This window comes from Oncorhynchus mykiss, chromosome 5, assembly GCF_057628025.1.
Source record: "Oncorhynchus mykiss isolate SJ-2025 chromosome 5, ASM5762802v1, whole genome shotgun sequence".
Classification (NCBI taxonomy): domain Eukaryota; kingdom Metazoa; phylum Chordata; class Actinopteri; order Salmoniformes; family Salmonidae; genus Oncorhynchus; species Oncorhynchus mykiss.
The window spans coordinates 3,130,001-3,148,480 of record NC_143026.1 but is presented as its reverse complement, the minus strand read 5'-3'; the positions used below and the strand labels follow the sequence as shown (position 1 = coordinate 3,148,480).

Genomic DNA, 18,480 nt, shown 5'->3' with positions numbered 1-18,480 from the left:
CTTTACCGTTTCAAAGTCCTGTTATGTAATAACTCCTCTGTACCGTGACTCTCATTATAACACTTTCTCTTTCAATCTGAAACGAAAAAACCTGAAACTGTCCATGTGGAATTGTCACTGGAGCATACTCCTCCGCGATCAGCTGTTTTTCAGCGGGCTACTCCTGTCCTAACGTGCTCTTAACGTGCTCTTAACGTGCTCCTAATGTGCTCTTAATGTGCTCCTAACGTGCTCCTAACGTGCTCCTAACGTGCTCCTAACGTGCTCCTAACGTGCTCCTAACGTGCTCACGTTTGTGCTCCTGACGGCTGCGTGCAGCATATGAGTGAAAGGACTCGTCGTTCTCCTCCCTAACTGATGCCCTATGGGGCAGGAAGAACGGGCATCAGTGTCACTCACATTCGGCAGGCTATTCTCTCTTTCTCTGCCTTTTCCTGCCTTTCACGTGTTGCATTGGTACACTGGATACTTATGTTCTTTCATTTTAGCCACATATTCAACGTTACAGGACTGGAAAATTCCCTCCTGTTGCATTTCCAGATCAGACATGGAAAACACCTAGACTCTCCTCCCCTGAAAAAACACCACTATCTGAAAGTACCTGCAGTTCAGAGAGTAACTTACTGATAATGTGCAAAGGTGTATAAATGCCAAAGTGAGACAAAACCTGGTCACTACAGTGACTAGACCTACCTTGTATTCCACTTCAACAGTGATTTGTTTGAATAAGTTGTGTGTTGAAGGTCTCAGGGGAAAGGAATGTGTGAGAACGGATTGGTTTCAGAAGTGCCAAGCACAGAGGGGCGTAGCCTAGTGGTTAGAGTGTTGAGGAGGTAGGTAGCCTAGAGGTTAGAGTGTAGAGGAGGCAGGGTAGCCTAGTGGTTAGAGTGTAGAGGAAGCAGGTAGCCTAGTGGTTAGAGTGTAGAGGAGGCAGGTAGCCTAGTGGTTAGAGTGTAGAGGAGGTAGGTAGCCTAGAGGTTAGAGTGTAGAGGAGGCAGGGTAGCCTAGTGGTTAGAGTGTTGAGGAGGTAGGTAGCCTAGAGGTTAGAGTGTAGAGGAGGTAGGTAGCCTAGTGATTAGAGTGTAGAGGAAGCAGGTAGCCTAGTGGTTAGAGTGTAGAGGTGGCAGGTAGCCTAGTGGTTAGAGTGTAGAGGAGGCAGGTAGCCTAGTGGTTAGAGTGTAGAGGAGGCAGGGTAGCCTAGTGGTTAGAGTGTTGAGGAGGTAGGTAGCCTAGAGGTTAGAGTGTAGAGGAGGCAGGTAGCCTAGTGATTAGAGTGTAGAGGAAGCAGGTAGCCTAGAGGTTAGAGTGTAGAGGAGGCAGGGTAGCCTAGAGGTTAGAGTGTAGAGGAGGCAGGGTAGCCTAGTGGTTAGAGTGTAGAGGAAGCAGGTAGCCTAGTGGTTAGAGTGTAGAGGAGGCAGGTAGCCTAGTGGTTAGAGTGTAGAGGAGGCAGGTAGCCTAGTGGTTAGAGTGTTGAGGAGGTAGGTAGCCTAGTGGTTAGAGTGTAGAGGAGGCAGGTAGCCTAGTGATTAGAGTGTAGAGGAAGCAGGTAGCCTAGTGGTTAGAGTGTAGAGGAGGCAGGTAGCCTAGTGGTTAGAGTGTAGAGGAGGCAGGTAGCCTAGTGGTTAGAGTGTTGAGGAGGTAGGTAGCCTAGTGGTTAGAGTGTAGAGGGGGCAGGTAGCCTAGTGATTAGAGTGTAGAGGAAGCAGGTAGCCTAGTGGTTAGAGTGTAGAGGAGGCAGGTAGCCTAGTGGTTAGAGTGTAGAGGTGGCAGGTAGCCTAGTGGTTAGAGTGTTGGGCCAGTAACCCGAAAGGTTGCAAGATCAAACCCCAGAGCTGACAAGGTAAAAATCTGTTGTTCTGCCCCCTGAACAAAGCAGTTAACCCACTGTTCCTAGGCCGTCATCGAAAATAAGAATTTGTTCTTAACTGACATGCCCAGTTAAATAAAGGTTAAATAAAATAGACAGTTACATAGTTATAGAGATGGACTCAACATGGACTCTAGCGCAGAAAAGAGACAGCGAAGGGTTGACTGAATGAAAAAACAACTGGCTAGCTACATCGAGTGTAGTTTTAGGAAAGTGTCACCCTCCCCCTAAATATTTATTATTATGACTGATTCAAGCTTATATCAGACACTCTCACATCTTTGTTAGAGTTATTTAAAAGATTTGCATAATGGGTGCTATAACATTACTATGAGTTATAATGGGTGCTATTATAACTCCTCTAGAAGTCATAATGGATGCTATAACTCCTCTAGAAGTCATAATGGGTGCTATAAGTCATAATGGGTGCTATACCATTGCTATGAGTCATAATGGGTGCTATAACATTGCTATAAGTCATAATGGGTGCTATACCATTGCTATGAGTCATAATGGGTGCTATACCATTGCTATGAGTTATAATGGGTGCTATAACATTGCTATAAGTCATAATGGGTGCTATACCATTGCTATGAGTCATAATGGGTGCTATAACATTGCTATAAGTCATAATGGGTGCTATAACATTGCTATAAGTCATAATGGGTGCTATAACATTGCTATAAGTCATAATGGGTGCTATAACATTGCTATAAGTCATAATGGGTGCTATAACATTGCTATAAGTCATAATGGGTGCTATAACATTGCTATGAGTCATTAATGACAAGGACACAGTAGACCAGTTAACCTACTTTGCAACACACTTTGACCTTGTATTCCCCTTTTCGAACTAGCTACATGCTCTAGAAGTCCTCCCCTGGGTACCGTGGCAGAGCTTGATGCATGGTACCTGTCGGTTGTTTTGAGGAAGCACGTGGCTCGATGAGTTTTGACTCAGACTTTTAACGCTGCTCTCCCCTCTGCTCATATAAAAGATATGTATGACCGGGACAGAGTAGGTTTTAATGCTTTACTGTGACAGGGAGATTTAATGGTCCTACATCCAGCTTTTAGGAGTGGCATCTGGATATGTAGAGAAAAGCCCTAAGCACTGTAAAGCATTAAAGACACACTGTCATCTGACACAGCTGTACAATATTCTGGCCCATGGCATATACTGTAGTATAGGGGGAACTGTGGCTAACCTTGGGCACCACAGCAACCATCACTCAACCCATCTCAACAACAGCACAGAGAGGGACAACATATCATTCAACCCATAGTCATTTTTGTGCACCGACAAAAGTGTAGCTCTTCAGCTTACTTTCCTTTTGAAAAACGTTGTTGGATATATGTTGTTGACGTGCCTGATGTTGAGTGAGGGTGGGATAGATGTTGTTGAGTGAGGGTGGGATAGATGATGTTGAGTGAGGGTGGGATAGATGATGTTGAGTGAGGGTGGGATAGATGTTGTTGAGTGAGGGTGGGATAGATGTTGTTGACGTGCCTGATGTTGAGTGAGGGTGTGATAGATGTTGTTGATGTGCCTGATGTTGAGTGAGGGTGGGATAGATGTTGTTGATGTGCCTGATGTTGAGTGAGGGTGGGATAGATGTTGTTGATGTGCCTGATGTTGAGTGAGAGTGTGATAGATGTTGTTGACGTGCCTGATGTTGAGTGAGGGTGGGATAGATGTTGTTGATGTGCCTGATGTTGAGTGAGGGTGGGATAGATGTTGTTGACGTGCCTGATGTTGAGTGAGAGTGTGATAGATGTTGTTGATGTGCCTGATGTTGAGTGAGGGTGGGATAGATGTTGTTGAGGTGCCTGATGTTGAGTGAGGGTGGGATAGATGTTGTTGATGTGCCTGATGTTGAGTGAGGGTGGGATAGATGTTGTTGACGTGCCTGATGTTGAGTGAGGGTGGGATATATGTTGTTGATGTGCCTGATGTTGAGTGAGGGTGGGATAGATGTTGTTGAGTGAGGGTGGGATAGATGTTGTTGAGTGAGGGTGGGATAGATGTTGTTGATGTGCCTGATGTTGAGTGAGGGTGGGATAGATGTTGTTGAGTGAGGGTGGGATAGATGTTGTTGAGTGAGGGTGTGATATATGTTGTTGAGTGAGGGTGGGATAGATGTTGTTGAGTGAGGGTGTGATAGATGTTGTTGAGTGAGGGTGGGATAGATGTTGTTGAGTGAGGGTGTCATAGATGTTGTTGAGTGAGGGTGGGATAGATGTTGTTGAGTGAGGGTGGGATAGATGTTGTTGAGGTGCCTGATGTTGAGTGAGGGTGGGATAGATGTTGTTGATGTGCCTGATGTTGAGTGAGGGTGGGATAGATGTTGTTGAGTGAGGGTGGGATAGATGTTGTTGATGTGCCTGATGTTGAGTGAGGGTGGGATAGATGTTGTTGAGTGAGGGTGGGATAGATGTTGTTGACATGCCTGATGTTGAGTGAGGGTGGGATAGATGTTGTTGAGTGAGGGTGGGATAGATGTTGTTGATGTGCCTGATGTTCAGTGAGGGTGGGATAGATGTTGTTGATGTGCCTGATGTTGAGTGAGGGTGGGATAGATGTTGTTGACGTGCCTGATGTTGAGTGAGGGTGGGATAGATGTTGTTGAGTGAGGGTGGGATAGATGTTGTTGACATGCCTGATGTTGAGTGAGGGTGGGATAGATGTTGTTGACATGCCTGATGTTGAGTGAGGGTGGGATAGATGTTGTTGAGTGAGGGTGGGATAGATGTTGTTGATGTGCGTGATGTTGAGTGAGGGTGGGATAGATGTTGTTGATGTGCCTGATGTTGAGTGAGGGTGGGATAGATGTTGTTGACGTGCGTGGCTGTTGAGTGAGGGTGTGATACATTGTGGTTAAAAGTGAATGAGGGTGTTGCTTATCTCAAAGTCAGTCATCCAACTCTGGTCGGTGGAAGTTGAAAGCGCATTCCAGTGAGGAGGATGACATGGCTTTATGTTGCTCTCTATCCCATCTTGAGTACATCAAACAGACCTGTCTCATTCAAACACAGAGCTGTCCCTCCCGACCAGCAGGCCACAGCTACACTCTTTGAAAAAAGAGGTGCTATCTAGAACCTAAAAGGGATCTTTGACTGTCCCCATAAGAGAGAAACCTTTGAAAAATCCTTGTTGGTTCCAGGTAGAACCCTTTTGGTTCCAAGTATAACTGTTTTGGGTACCATGTAGAACCCTTTCCACAGAGGGCTCTACATGGAACCCAAAATGGTTCTACCTGGAACCAAAATGGTTCTACCTGGAACCAAAAGGGTTCTACCTGGAATCAAAATGGTTCTGCCTGGAACCAAAATGGTTCTACCTGGAATCAAAAGGGTTCTACCTGGAATCAAAATGGTTCTACCTGGAACCAAAATGGTTCTACCTGGAACCAAAAGGGTTCTACCTGGAATCAAAATGGTTCTACCTGGAATCAAAATGGTTCTACCTGGAACCAAAATGGTTCTACCTGGAACCAAAAAAGGTTTTACCTGGAACCAAAAAAGGTTTTACCTGCAACCAAAAAGGGTTCTCCAATGGGGACAGCCGAATAACCCTTTTGGTAGAGTGTAGGGGCCCCAACAGGCATTGTCCTGGAATGTTTATAGCTTCTCTTCAAAAACCTTTTGGCTTCTCTTTATAGCCATTGCCCTCCTCCCTTCTCCAGACCATCTCTGGAGACCTTCTCCCATTCCTCACTTCCCTCATCAACTCATCCCTGACTACTTTCTGCATCCCCTCTGACTTCAATATGGCCAAGTCGCTCCCCTCCTCAAGAAACCAGCACTCCTCTGATGTCAAAAACTAGTCCGGTATCCCTTCTTTATTTAAACAAAAATTAACGTGGCGTCTCTGATCAACTCTCTCGCTATCTCTCTCAGAATGGTCTTCTTGACCCTAACCAGTCAAGACGGGTCACTCAACCGAGACTGCTCTTCATCTCTCTGCCAAAGCTGACTCTCTCCTCTGTTCTCATCCTCCTAGATCTACAGTGCCTTGCGAAAGTATTCGGCCCCCTTGAACTTTGCAAACTTTTGCCACATTTCAGGCTTCAAACATAAAGATATAAAACTGTATTTTTTTGTGAAGAATCAACAACAAGTGGGACACAATCATGAAGTGGAACGACATTTATTGGATATTTCAAACTTTTTTAACAAATCAAAAACAGAAAAATTGGGCGTGCAAAATTATGTGATCCGGAGGCGGCTGCACTGACCACTGATCTCTTAATGTTCTCTGATCCGCGACTTCCCTCTAACCCGTAGGTCACACCGACTTCCCTCTAACCCGTAGGTCACACCGACTTCCCTCTAACCCGTAGGTCACACCGACTTCCCTCTAACCCGTAGGTCACACCGACTTCCCTCTAACCCGTAGGTCACACCGACTTCCCTCTAACCCGTAGGTCACACCGACTTCCCTCTAACCCGTAGGTCACACCGACTTCCCTCTAACCCGTAGGTCACAGTCTCTCGATGTGTAAAACTGATAGAGACATACCCCAAGCGACTTACAGCTGTAATCGCAGCAAAAGGTGGCGCTACAAAGTATTAACTTAAGGGGGCTGAATAATTTTGCACGCCCAATTTTTCAGTTTTTGATATGTTAAAAAAGTTTTAAATATCCAATAAATGTCGTTCCACTTCATGATTGTGACCCACTTGTTGTTGATTCTTCACAAAAAAAATACAGTTTTATATCTTTATGTTTGAAGCCTGAAATGTGGCAAAAGGTCGCAAAGTTCAAGGGGGCCGAATACTTTCGCAAGGCACTGTACATAAAGATATATGAATGAGTGATGGTACATAACGGCATAGGCAAGATGCAGTAGATGGTATCGAGTACAGTATATACAAATGAGATGAGTAATGTAAGGTATGTAAACATAAAAGTGGCATAGTTTAAAGTGGCTAGTGATACAACATAAAGTTGAGGCGCTTGGCGGTGCGGAGATACTTCTGGTTGTTGTGGTCAGTCCACACGATGAATGGGTGTTTCGCCTCTTCCTGCCAGTGCCTCCATTCCTCCAACGCCATCTTCACCGTGGGAAGCTCACGATTTCCCTCATCGTAGTTATTTTCCGTGGCATTGAGACGGTGGGATAAGAAGGCGCAGGGATGCAGCTTGAAGTCCAGGGCAGAACGCTGGGACAAGACATCAGAAGCATCAGCCTCCACTGCAAACTGACGGGAAGGGTCCTATGCCTAGTGGCATAGGCTCAGGAAGCGGTGACTCGGCCGTCTTCGGCAGCCCCCTGGGCAGGTCCGGAAGCCTCAGATTCTCTCAGCAGCGAGATCGTCGGTAGATTCCGGGATGACTCAGAGGCAAGGTGGGATCCCTGGACATGCGAGCAAAATCTAATTTCCTCTCGCTCCATCGTTCCCATAATCGCCCATCGATACGGATGGTCAAAGCGATGAGGGAATCAAGCTCTGTCGGTAACTCCCGGACTGCAAGCTCGTCCTTGATCTCCTCCGAGAAGCCGTGCAGGAACATATCGAACAGTGCCTCTTGATTCCAATCACTCTCCGCTGCCAACGGGCAGAAATACACAGCATATTCATCTACACTGCGGGAGTCCTGGAGTCCTGGATTAGCTTCAGGGCGGCGTCTCGCCCAGAAGTGTGATGAGTTAGGCTATCTTGGAGCGATCCGAGGGGAAGGAGGAGGGCTGAAGCTAATAGACCAGGGCACATTGAGCTAGGAACGCCCGACGGGTGCTCGGCCCCCCATCTGGAGGAGGTAAGCGGGGCTCCCGAGAAGGTGAAGTGACCGATGAGACGGCGCTGCTAGCAGCTGAGTCGCTGTGGTTATCACCGTGGTAGGCGGCGTCCCGGACTACCCGTGGGATTGCTCCAGCTAACTGTCCCAACGCCCAGTCATGGCGTTCAGCCAACGTTTGGACCACCTCCACAAGGCCATGAAGCAATTCCTCGTGCATACCGATGGTGGATCCTTGAGTGGAGATGACGTTGTGCAGCTGGCCCAGGTCTGCTGGGTCAGTCATGGACAGTTCACATTATCAGGAATCAAGTTAAAACCCAGATGCAGACACATCGAATTGAAAATGGTTTAATATTCCAACAGGGACAGGCAATAGACAGGTCAAGGCAGGCAGGGGTCAGTAAACCAGAGGTGGGGAAACGGTACAGGTCGGCAGGCAGAGTGGTCAAGCAGGCGGGCTCAGAGTCGAGAAATAGGAGAGACTGGGAAAAAGCATGAGCTGAGAACAAAAACGCTGGTTGACTTGACAAACAAGACGAACTGGACAAACAGAGAAGACAGGTATACATGCACAGGGGATAACACCTGGAGGGGGGTGGAGACAATCACAAGGACAGGTGACACAGATCAGGGTGTGACAGTAACATAATCTGATTACTTTCAGTTACTTTTGGATTACTTTCCCCTGAAGAGGTATTAGAAGAAGACAAAATTGATCCATCAAATGCATTTGGTGTTTCATCATTGTGGTCTCTGATTGGTGGTCATCATTTGATGTGTCATCATAGTGGTCTGTGATCGGTGGTCATTGTGTGTGTCATCATAGTGGTCTGTGATTGGTGGTCATCATCGTGGTCTGTGATTGGTGGTCATCATTTGGTGTGTCATCATAGTGGTCTTTAAACAACCTTTCTTTACACTGTGTGCATCCCAATTGGCATCCTATTCCCTATATAGTTCACTATTTTTGATCCTACATTTTGTGGACTATATAGGAAAAGGAGACACTTTGGAACGTAACCTTAGTTCTGAGGAGTTGACAGGGCTCGGGTTAGAACAGCCTCTCTTTACACATCATCACAGAGTCATCCATCATGCTGCTGGGTTACAGTTAGGACAAGCTGTTGGGTTAGGACAAGTTGCTGGGTTACAGATAGGACAAGCTGTTGGGTTAGAGTTAGGACAAGCTGCTGGGTTAGGGTTAGGACAAGCTGTTAGGTTACAGTTAGGACAAGCTGCTGGGTTACAGTTAGGACAAGCTGCTGGGTTAGGACAAGCTGCTGGGTTAGGACAAGCTGCTGGGTTACAGTTAGGACAAGCTGCTGGGTTACAGTTAGGACAAGTTTCTGGGTTACAGATAGGACAAGCTGTTGGGTTAGAGTTAGGACAAGCTGTTGGGTTAGGACAAGCTGCTGGGTTAGGGTTAGGACCGGCTGTTAGGTTACAGTTAGGACAAGCTGCTGGGTTACAGTTAGGACAAGCTGCTGGGTTAGGACAAGCTGCTGGGTTAGGACAAGCTGCTGGGTTACAGTTAGGACAAGCTGCTGGGTTAGGACAAGCTGCTGGGTTACAGTTAGGACAAGCTGCTGGGTTACAGTTAGGACAAGCTGCTGGGTTAGGACAAGCTGTTGGGTACAGTTAGGACAAGCTGTTGGGTTACAGTTAGGACAAGCTGCTGGGTTAGAGTTAGGACAAGCTGATGGGTTAGGACAAGCTGTTGGGTTACAGTTAGGACAAGCTGTTGGGTTACAGTTAGGACAAGCTGCTGGGTTAGAGTTAGGACAAGCTGCTGGGTTAGGACAAGCTGTTGGGTTACAGTTAGGACAAGCTGTTGGGTTACAGTTAGGACAAGCTAATGGGTTAGGGTTAGGACAAGATGCTGGGTTAGAGTTAGGACAAGCTGCTGGGTTAGGACAAGCTGTTGGGTTACAGTTAGGACAAGCTGTTGGGTTACAGTTAGGACAAGCTGCTGGGTTAGGGTTAGGACAAGATGCTGGGTTAGGTTTAGGACAAGCTGCTGGGTTAGGACAAGCTGTTGGGTTAGGACAAGCTGCTGGGTTATAGTTAGGACAAGCTGCTGGGTTAGGACAAGCTGCTGGGTTAGGACAAGCTGCTGGGTTACAGTTAGGACAAGCTGCTGGGTTACAGTTAGGACAAGTTTCTGGGTTACAGATAGGACAAGCTGTTGGGTTAGAGTTAGGACAAGCTGTTGGGTTAGGACAAGCTGCTGGGTTAGGGTTAGGACCGGCTGTTAGGTTACAGTTAGGACAAGCTGCTGGGTTACAGTTAGGACAAGCTGCTGGGTTAGGACAAGCTGCTGGGTTAGGACAAGCTGCTGGGTTAGGGTTAGGACAAGCTGTTAGGTTACAGTTAGGACAAGCTGCTGGGTTACAGTTAGGACAAGCTGCTGGGTTAGGACAAGCTGCTGGGTTAGGACAAGCTGCTGGGTTACAGTTAGGACAAGCTGCTGGGTTACAGTTAGGACAAGTTTCTGGGTTACAGATAGGACAAGCTGTTGGGTTAGAGTTAGGACAAGCTGTTGGGTTAGGACAAGCTGCTGGGTTAGGGTTAGGACCGGCTGTTAGGTTACAGTTAGGACAAGCTGCTGGGTTACAGTTAGGACAAGCTGCTGGGTTAGGACAAGCTGCTGGGTTAGGACAAGCTGCTGGGTTACAGTTAGGACAAGCTGCTGGGTTAGGACAAGCTGCTGGGTTACAGTTAGGACAAGCTGCTGGGTTACAGTTAGGACAAGCTGCTGGGTTAGGACAAGCTGTTGGGTACAGTTAGGACAAGCTGTTGGGTTACAGTTAGGACAAGCTGCTGGGTTAGAGTTAGGACAAGCTGCTGGGTTAGGACAAGCTGTTGGGTTACAGTTAGGACAAGCTGTTGGGTTACAGTTAGGACAAGCTGCTGGGTTAGAGTTAGGACAAGCTGCTGGGTTAGGACAAGCTGTTGGGTTACAGTTAGGACAAGCTGTTGTGTTACAGTTAGGACAAGCTGCTGGGTTAGGGTTAGGACAAGATGCTGGGTTAGAGTTAGGACAAGCTGCTGGGTTAGGACAAGCTGTTGGGTTACAGTTAGGACAAGCTGTTGGGTTACAGTTAGGACAAGCTGCTGGGTTAGGGTTAGGACAAGATGCTGGGTTAGGTTTAGGACAAGCTGCTGGGTTAGGAGAAGCTGTTGGGTTAGGACAAGCTGCTGGGTTATAGTTAGGACAAGCTGCTGGGTTACAGTTAGGACAAGCTGCTGGGTTACAGTTAGGACAAGCTGCTGGGTTAGAGTTAGGACAAGCTGCTGGGTTAGGGTTAGGACAAGCTGCTGGGTTAGGGTTAGGACAAGCTGTTAGGTTACAGTTAGGACAAGCTGCTGGGTTACAGTTAGGACAAGCTGCTGGGTTAGGACAAGCTGCTGGGTTAGGACAAGCTGCTGGGTTAGGACAAGCTGCTGGGTTACAGTTAGGAAAAGCTGCTGGGTTACAGTTAGGACAAGTTGCTGGGTTACAGATAGGACAAGCTGTTGGGTTAGGACAATCTGCTGGGTTAGGGTTAGGACAAGCTGTTAGGTTACAGTTAGGACAAGCTGCTGGGTTACAGTTAGGACAAGCTGCTGGGTTAGGACAAGCTGCTAGGTTAGGACAAGCTGCTGGGTTAGGACAAGCTGCTGGGTTACAGTTAGGACAAGCTGCTGGGTTAGGACAAGCTGCTGGGTTACAGTTAGGACAAGCTGCTGGGTTACAGTTAGGACAAGCTGCTGGGTTACAGTTAGGACAAGCTGCTGGGTTAGGACAAGCTGCTGGGTTACAGTTAGGACAAGCTGCTGGGTTACAGTTAGGACAGGCTGCTGGGTTAGGACAAGCTGTTGGGTTACAGTTAGGACAACCTGCTGGGTTACAGTTAGGACAAGCTGCTGGGTTACAGTTAGGACAAGCTGCTGGGTTACAGTTAGGACAAGCTGCTGGGTTACAGTTAGAACAAGCTGCTGGGTTAGGACAGGCTGCTGGGTTAGGACAAGCTGTTGGGTTACAGTTAGGACAACCTGCTGGGTTAGAGTTAGGACAAGCTGCTGGGTTAGGACACGCTGTTGGGTTACAGTTAGGACAAGCTGCTGGGTTACAGTTAGGACAAGCTGCTGGGTTAGGACAAGCTGTTGGGTTACAGTTAGGACAAGCTGTTGGGTTACAGTTAGGACAAGCTGCTGGGTTAGAGTTAGGACAAGCTGCTGGGTTAGGACAAGCTGTTGGGTTACAGTTAGGACAAGCTGTTGGGTTACAGTTAGGACAAGCTGCTGGGTTAGGGTTAGGACAAGATGCTGGGTTAGGGTTAGGACAAGCTGTTGGGTTAGGACAAGCTGTTGGGTTATAGTTAGGACAAGCCTAACTGCAGAGTCCTATTCCCTATATAATGTATTCCTATTTACTAGAGTCCTATTCCCTATATAATGCATTCCTCTTTACCAGAGTCCTATTCCCTATATAATGTATTCCTATTTACCAGAGTCCTATTCCCTATATAATGTATTCCTATTTACTAGAGTCCTATTCCTTATATAATGTATTCCCTTTTACCAGAGTCCTATTCCCTATATAATGTATTCCCCTTTACTAGAGTCCTATTCCCTATATAATGTATCCCTCTTTACTAGAGTCCTATTCCTTATATAATGCATTCCCTTTTACCAGAGTCCTATTCCTTATATAATGCATTCCTCTTTACTAGAGTCCTATTCCTTATATAGTGTATTACTCTTTGGTTACCATTTGGGATGCAAACGAAGATGTAACATTTGCACACAATTGTTCTGTGGTTCAGGCCTGTTTTGTCCGCTGACCAAGAGAGAAAGAGAAAGCCTCCTGCTTCGCCTTAACACATCCACTGATACACTGCCAGGATGATGCTATCAAAAGTCACGACTCAAATGAAAGTAATGGAACCTTTCACATTTCACAACTAACCTGTCTAAACACGATGATATCAGCTTCGTAAAGGAAACTCCCTGTTGTGTTGTCAGATTCCCACATTCAGTGGATTAGGAGTTTAGATTAGTGGGAGATACACTGACAGTATGTATTTGCTTGGTTGTTGTTGTTTTTTTTGGGGGGGGGGGGGGGTTTGGATGTGAAAAGCACTCGCACATCACAATATCATTTTTAGAATCATATCATGCGTAGGAAATAGAAGGTATTTTTTCAGGTATGTAGGAAATAGAAGGTATTTTTTCAGGTATGTAGGAAATAGAAGGTATTTTTTTTCAGGTATGTAGGAAATAGAAGGTATTTTTTCAGGTATGTAGGAAATAGAAGGTCTTTTTTCAGGTATGTAGGAAATAGAAGGTATTTTTTCAGGTATGTAGGAAATAGAAGGTATTTTTTTTCAGGTATGTAGGAAATAGAAGGTATTTTTTCAGGTATGTAGGAAATAGAAGGTATTTTTTCAGGTATGTAGGAAATAGAAGGTATTTTTTCAGGTATGTAGGAAATAGAAGGTATTTTTTTTCAGGTATGTAGGAAATAGAAGGTATTTTTTCAGGTATGTAGGAAATAGAAGGTATTTTTTCAGGTATGTAGGAAATATAAGGTATTTTTTCAGGTATGTAGGAAATAGAAGGTATTTTTTCAGGTATGTAGGAAATAGAAGGTATTTTTCAGGTATGTAGGAAATAGAAGGTATTTTTTCAGGTATGTAGGAAATAGAAGGTATTTTTCAGGTATGTAGGAAATAGAAGGTAATTTTTTTCAGGTATGTAGGAAATAGAAGGTAATTTTTTTCAGGTATGTAGGAAATAGAAGGTATTTTTCAGGTATGTAGGAAATAGAAGGTATTTTTCAGGTATGTAGGAAATAGAAGGTATTTTTCAGGTATGTAGGAAATAGAAGGTATTTTTCAGGTATGTAGGAAATAGAAGGTATTTTTCAGGTATGTAGGAAATAGAAGGTATTTTTCAGGTATGTAGGAAATAGAAGGTATTTTTCAGGTATGTAGGAAATAGAAGGTATTTTTCAGGTATGTAGGAAATAGAAGGTCATTTTTTCAGGTATGTAGGAAATAGAAGGTAATTTTTTTCAGGTATGTAGGAAATAGAAGGTAATTTTTTTCAGGTATGTAGGAAATAGAAGGTAATTTTTTTCAGGTATGTAGGAAATAGAAGGTATTTTTCAGGTATGTAGGAAATAGAAGGTATTTTTTCAGGTATGTAGGAAATAGAAGGTATTTTTCAGGTATGTAGGAAATAGAAGGTAATTTTTTTCAGGTATGTAGGAAATAGAAGGTAATTTTTTTCAGGTATGTAGGAAATAGAAGGTATTTTTCAGGTATGTAGGAAATAGAAGGTATTTTTCAGGTATGTAGGAAATAGAAGGTATTTTTCAGGTATGTAGGAAATAGAAGGTATTTTTCAGGTATGTAGGAAATAGAAGGTATTTTTCAGGTATGTAGGAAATAGAAGGTATTTTTCAGGTATGTAGGAAATAGAAGGTCATTTTTTCAGGTATGTAGGAAATAGAAGGTATTTTTCAGGTATGTAGGAAATAGAAGGTATTTTTCAGGTATGTAGGAAATAGAAGGTATTTTTCAGGTATGTAGGAAATAGAAGGTATTTTTCAGGTATGTAGGAAATAGAAGGTATTTTTCAGGTATGTAGGAAATAGAAGGTATTTTTCAGGTATGTATGAAATAGAAGGTATTTTTCAGGTATGTAGGAAATAGAAGGTATTTTTCAGGTATGTAGGAAATAGAAGGTATTTTTCAGGTATGTAGGAAATAGAAGGTATTTTTCAGGTATGTAGGAAATAGAAGGTAATTTTTTTCAGGTATGTAGGAAATAGAAGGTATTTTTTTCAGGTATGTAGGAAAGAGAAGGTATTTTTTTTCAGGTATGTAGGAAATAGAAGGTATTTTTTTCAGGTATGTAGGAAATAGAAGGTATTTTTTTTCAGGTATGTAGGAAATAGAAGGTATTTTTTCAGGTATGTAGGAAATAGAAGGTATTTTTCAGGTATGTAGGAAATAGAAGGTATTTTTTCAGGTATGTAGGAAATAGAAGGTATTTTTCAGGTATGTAGGAAATAGAAGGTATTTTTCAGGTATGTAGGAAATAGAAGGTATTTTTCAGGTATGTAGGAAATAGAAGGTATTTTTCAGGTATGTAGGAAATAGAAGGTATTTTTCAGGTATGTAGGAAATAGAAGGTAATTTTTTTCAGGTATGTAGGAAATAGAAGGTATTTTTTTCAGGTATGTAGGAAAGAGAAGGTATTTTTTTTCAGGTATGTAGGAAATAGAAGGTATTTTTTTCAGGTATGTAGGAAATAGAAGGTATTTTTTTTCAGGTATGTAGGAAATAGAAGGTATTTTTTCAGGTATGTAGGAAATAGAAGGTATTTTTCAGGTATGTAGGAAATAGAAGGTATTTTTTCAGGTATGTAGGAAATAGAAGGTATTTTTCAGGTATGTAGGAAATAGAAGGTATTTTTCAGGTATGTAGGAAATAGAAGGTATTTTTCAGGTATGTAGGAAATGGTCACATGTAACTTTAAAGATGTCTTTTAAAACATTGTATTGTTTGTGTTTTGTTCACAGGAACCCACCGCCTCTTTGTCTACTTCTCATCTACCTGCTCCTCCAGAAGTGACTATTGGTACCGTCGATTCCTCCCAGGGGTCCCTTTCCCCGCAACACGGTCTGCTGACAAACCTCCGCTGTTCCCCTCCTCTCTGCTCCCCCTGTCCCTGTCCCCTGTCCCCTCTCGCCACGGTCCTAGCCCCCATCCTAGGCAACATGTCCATCACCCTGAAGCAGGTCTTCAACAAGGACAAGACCTTCCGCCCCAAGCGTAAGTTTGAGCCGGGGACGCAGCGTTTCGAGCTGCATAAGAAGGCCCAGGCGTCGCTAAGCTCCGGAGTTGACCTGAGGGCGGCGGTTGCTCTGCCCCACGGGGAGGATCTCAACGACTGGGTGGCAGTACACGTGGTGGACTTCTTCAACCGAATCAACCTCATCTACGGGACGGTGTGTGAGTTCTGCACGGAGAAGAGTTGTCCGGTCATGTCCGGAGGTCCTAGGTATGAGTACCGATGGCAGGACGACCACAAGTACAAGAAACCAACGGCTCTACCGGCTCCCAAGTACATGAACTTGCTGATGGACTGGATCGAGGTCCAGATCAACAATGAGGATATCTTCCCCACCAGCATGGGTGAGTACTACGCTTATGGGCCTTTACTATAGTATTATTTTCCCTGAACTTTCCACAAAACATTTTTTCTGAATTCCCGGCTAGAGGATTTCTGCAATCAGCAGGGAATTTTAACTGCAATGGAAATGGTCTTCAACCCTACTGTACTGAGCAAGAGGCAGAACCCTCTTGGTCTCTATTACAGATATATCCCCAACCCTTTGACTGTCAGCGTTCCTCTGTAGATCTCTATAAACAAGACAACAGAAATACTGTTCAAACGGAGGTGGATGCTAATTGGATAGAACCTCTAACAACCCTGACCTATAACCTCTGACCTTGCACTTATCCAACCTGCTCTAACTGAGTGGGTTACCACGACAATCACTAAGGAGCCCTGGTTAGGGAATAGGGTGCTATTTCAGCCGCAGACTAAGTAGATTGCTGCTAGAAAACACTGATCTCACTCGTTAAACCCTGTAGCATCCAACGGACTGTTAAATCCTACTTATGTCAGCTTAGGTCACAAGATCACAAATCCTGAATTGTTGACGTTGATGGTGGTGAGCTCCTCGTCTCCTATGTACAAGCTGATTATAGTTACATATCTGCGTGTTGTATTTGGGCTTGTATTGGGGCAGAGAGAGAGGCAGGGGCAGAGAGAGAGAGGCAGGGGCAGAGAGAGAGGCAGGGGCAGAGAGAGGGGCAGGGGCAGAGAGAGAGAGGCAGGGGCAGAGAGAGAGGCAGGGGCAGAGAGAGAGAGGCAGGGGCAGAGAGAGAGGCAGGGGCAGAGAGAGAGAGGCAGGGGCAGAGAGAGGGGCAGGGGCAGAGAGAGAGGCAGGGGCAGAGAGAGACGGGTAGAGAGAGAGAGGCAGGGGCAGAGAGAGAGGCAGGGGCAGAGAGAGACAGGGGCAGAGAGAGAGAGAGGCAGGGGCAGAGAGAGGCAGGGGCAGAGAGAGAGGCAGGGGCAGAGAGAGAGGCAGGGGCAGAGAGAGAGAGGCAGGGGCAGAGAGAGAGGCAGGGGCAGAGAGAGAGAGGCAGGGGCAGAGAGAGAGGCAGGGGCAGAGAGAGAGGCAGGGGCAGAGAGAGAGGCAGGGGCAGAGAGAGGGGCAGGGGCAGAGAGAGGGGCAGGGGCAGAGAGAGGGGCAGGGGCAGAGAGAGAGAGGCAGGGGCAGAGAGAGAGAGGCAGGGGCAGACAGAGAGGCAGGGGCAGAGAGAGAGGCAGGGGCAGAGAGAGAGGCAGGGGCAGAGAGAGAGAGGCAGGGGCAGAGAGAGAGGCAGGGGCAGAGAGAGAGAGGCAGGGGCAGAGAGAGAGAGAGGCAGGGGCAGAGAGAGGCAGGGGCAGAGAGAGACAGGGGCAGGGGCAGAGAGAGAGGCAGGGGCAGAGGTAGAGAGAGAGGCAGGGGCAGAGAGAGGCAGGGGCAGAGAGAGACAGGGGCAGGGGCAGAGAGAGAGGCAGGGGCAGAGGTAGAGAGAGAGGTAGAGAGAGAGGTAGAGAGAGAGAGGTAGAGAGAGAGAGGTAGAGAGAGAGAGGTAGAGAGAGAGGTAGAGAGAGAGGTAGAGAGAGAGAGGTAGAGAGGTAGAGAGAGGTAGAGAGAGAGGTAGAGAGAGAGGTAGAGAGAGAGGTAGAGAGAGAGGTAGAGGGAGAGAGAGGTAGAGAGGTAGAGAGAGGTAGAGAGAGAGGTAGAGAGAGGTAGAGAGAGAGGTAGAGAGAGAGGTAGAGGGAGAGGTTGAGAGAGAAGAAAGAGAGAGAGGAAAAGGAGAAAGAGAATTAGTGTCTGGAAATGGTATTAGAACAGCCTGTGAATAATGCAGGGACATCTGATCTGCCATAGGGGGCCCAAATAGTACACTATATAGGGAATAGGGCTCTGATCTATAGTAGTGCACTATATAGGGAATAGGGCTCTGATCTAAAGCAGTGCACTATATAGGGAATAGGGCTCTGATCTATAGTAGTGCACTATATAGGGAATAGAGCTCTGATCTATAGTAGAGCACTATATAGGGAATAGGGCTCTGGTCTAAAGTAGTGCACTATATAGGGAATAGGGCTCTGATCTATAGTAGTGCACTATATAGGGAATAGGGCTCTGGTCTAAAGTAGTGCACTATATCTCTGAATAGGACTCTAATCGAAATAAGTACACTATATAGAGAATAGGGATCTAATCTAAATAAGTACACTATATATAGGGAATAGGGCTCTAATTGAAATAAGTACACTATATAGGGAATAGGGCTCTAATTGAAATAAGTACACTATATAGGGAATAGGGCTCTAATTGAAATAAGTACACTATATAGGGAATAGGGCTCTAATTGAAATAAGTACACTATATAGGGAATAGGGCTCTAATTGAAATAAGTACACTATATAGGGAATAGGGCTCTAATTGAAATAAGTACACTATATAGGGAATAGGGCTCTAATTGAAATAAGTACACTATATAGGGAATAGGGCTCTAATTGAAATAAGTACACTATATAGGGAATAGGGCTATAATTGGGATGTATCCCTGAACTGTTCCCACCACCGTGCCAGAATGAAATCATGATACCTACCCAGCCTTCCAGCCCCATCCCTGTTCTGCAGCCTGTAGAGGCACCTGAGCCACTGGCCACCAGCCATGAGTTCTCTCTCTGTCTCTGTCTCTGTCTCTCTCTCTGTCTCTCTCTCTGTCTCTCTCTCTGTCTC

At 45.5% G+C, this 18,480-nt stretch overlaps 1 protein-coding gene across 20 annotated transcripts in view; it reads left to right on the top strand.

Annotated features, from left to right (window-relative positions):
• The window catches only part of LOC110523113 (MOB kinase activator 3B), a 60,952-nt gene that overhangs the window by 1,719 nt on the left and 40,753 nt on the right, over window positions 1–18,480 (top strand). For 18 of the 20 annotated variants that reach the window (XR_016495832.1, XR_016495820.1, XR_016495834.1 and 15 more), the window contains exons 1-2: window positions 12,415–12,533; window positions 15,187–15,802. Coding sequence is in view for 3 of the 20 variants with exons in the window: in XM_090233596.1 (XP_090089722.1) it covers window positions 12,501–12,533; window positions 15,187–15,802 (649 nt within the window). In the remaining 17 variants the exon portion in view is untranslated. Of the gene's footprint in view, window positions 1–12,414; window positions 12,534–15,186; window positions 15,803–18,480 lie in introns of those variants that run through there. The other 2 variants (XM_036976582.2, XM_036976581.2) reach the window with 1 other exon arrangement.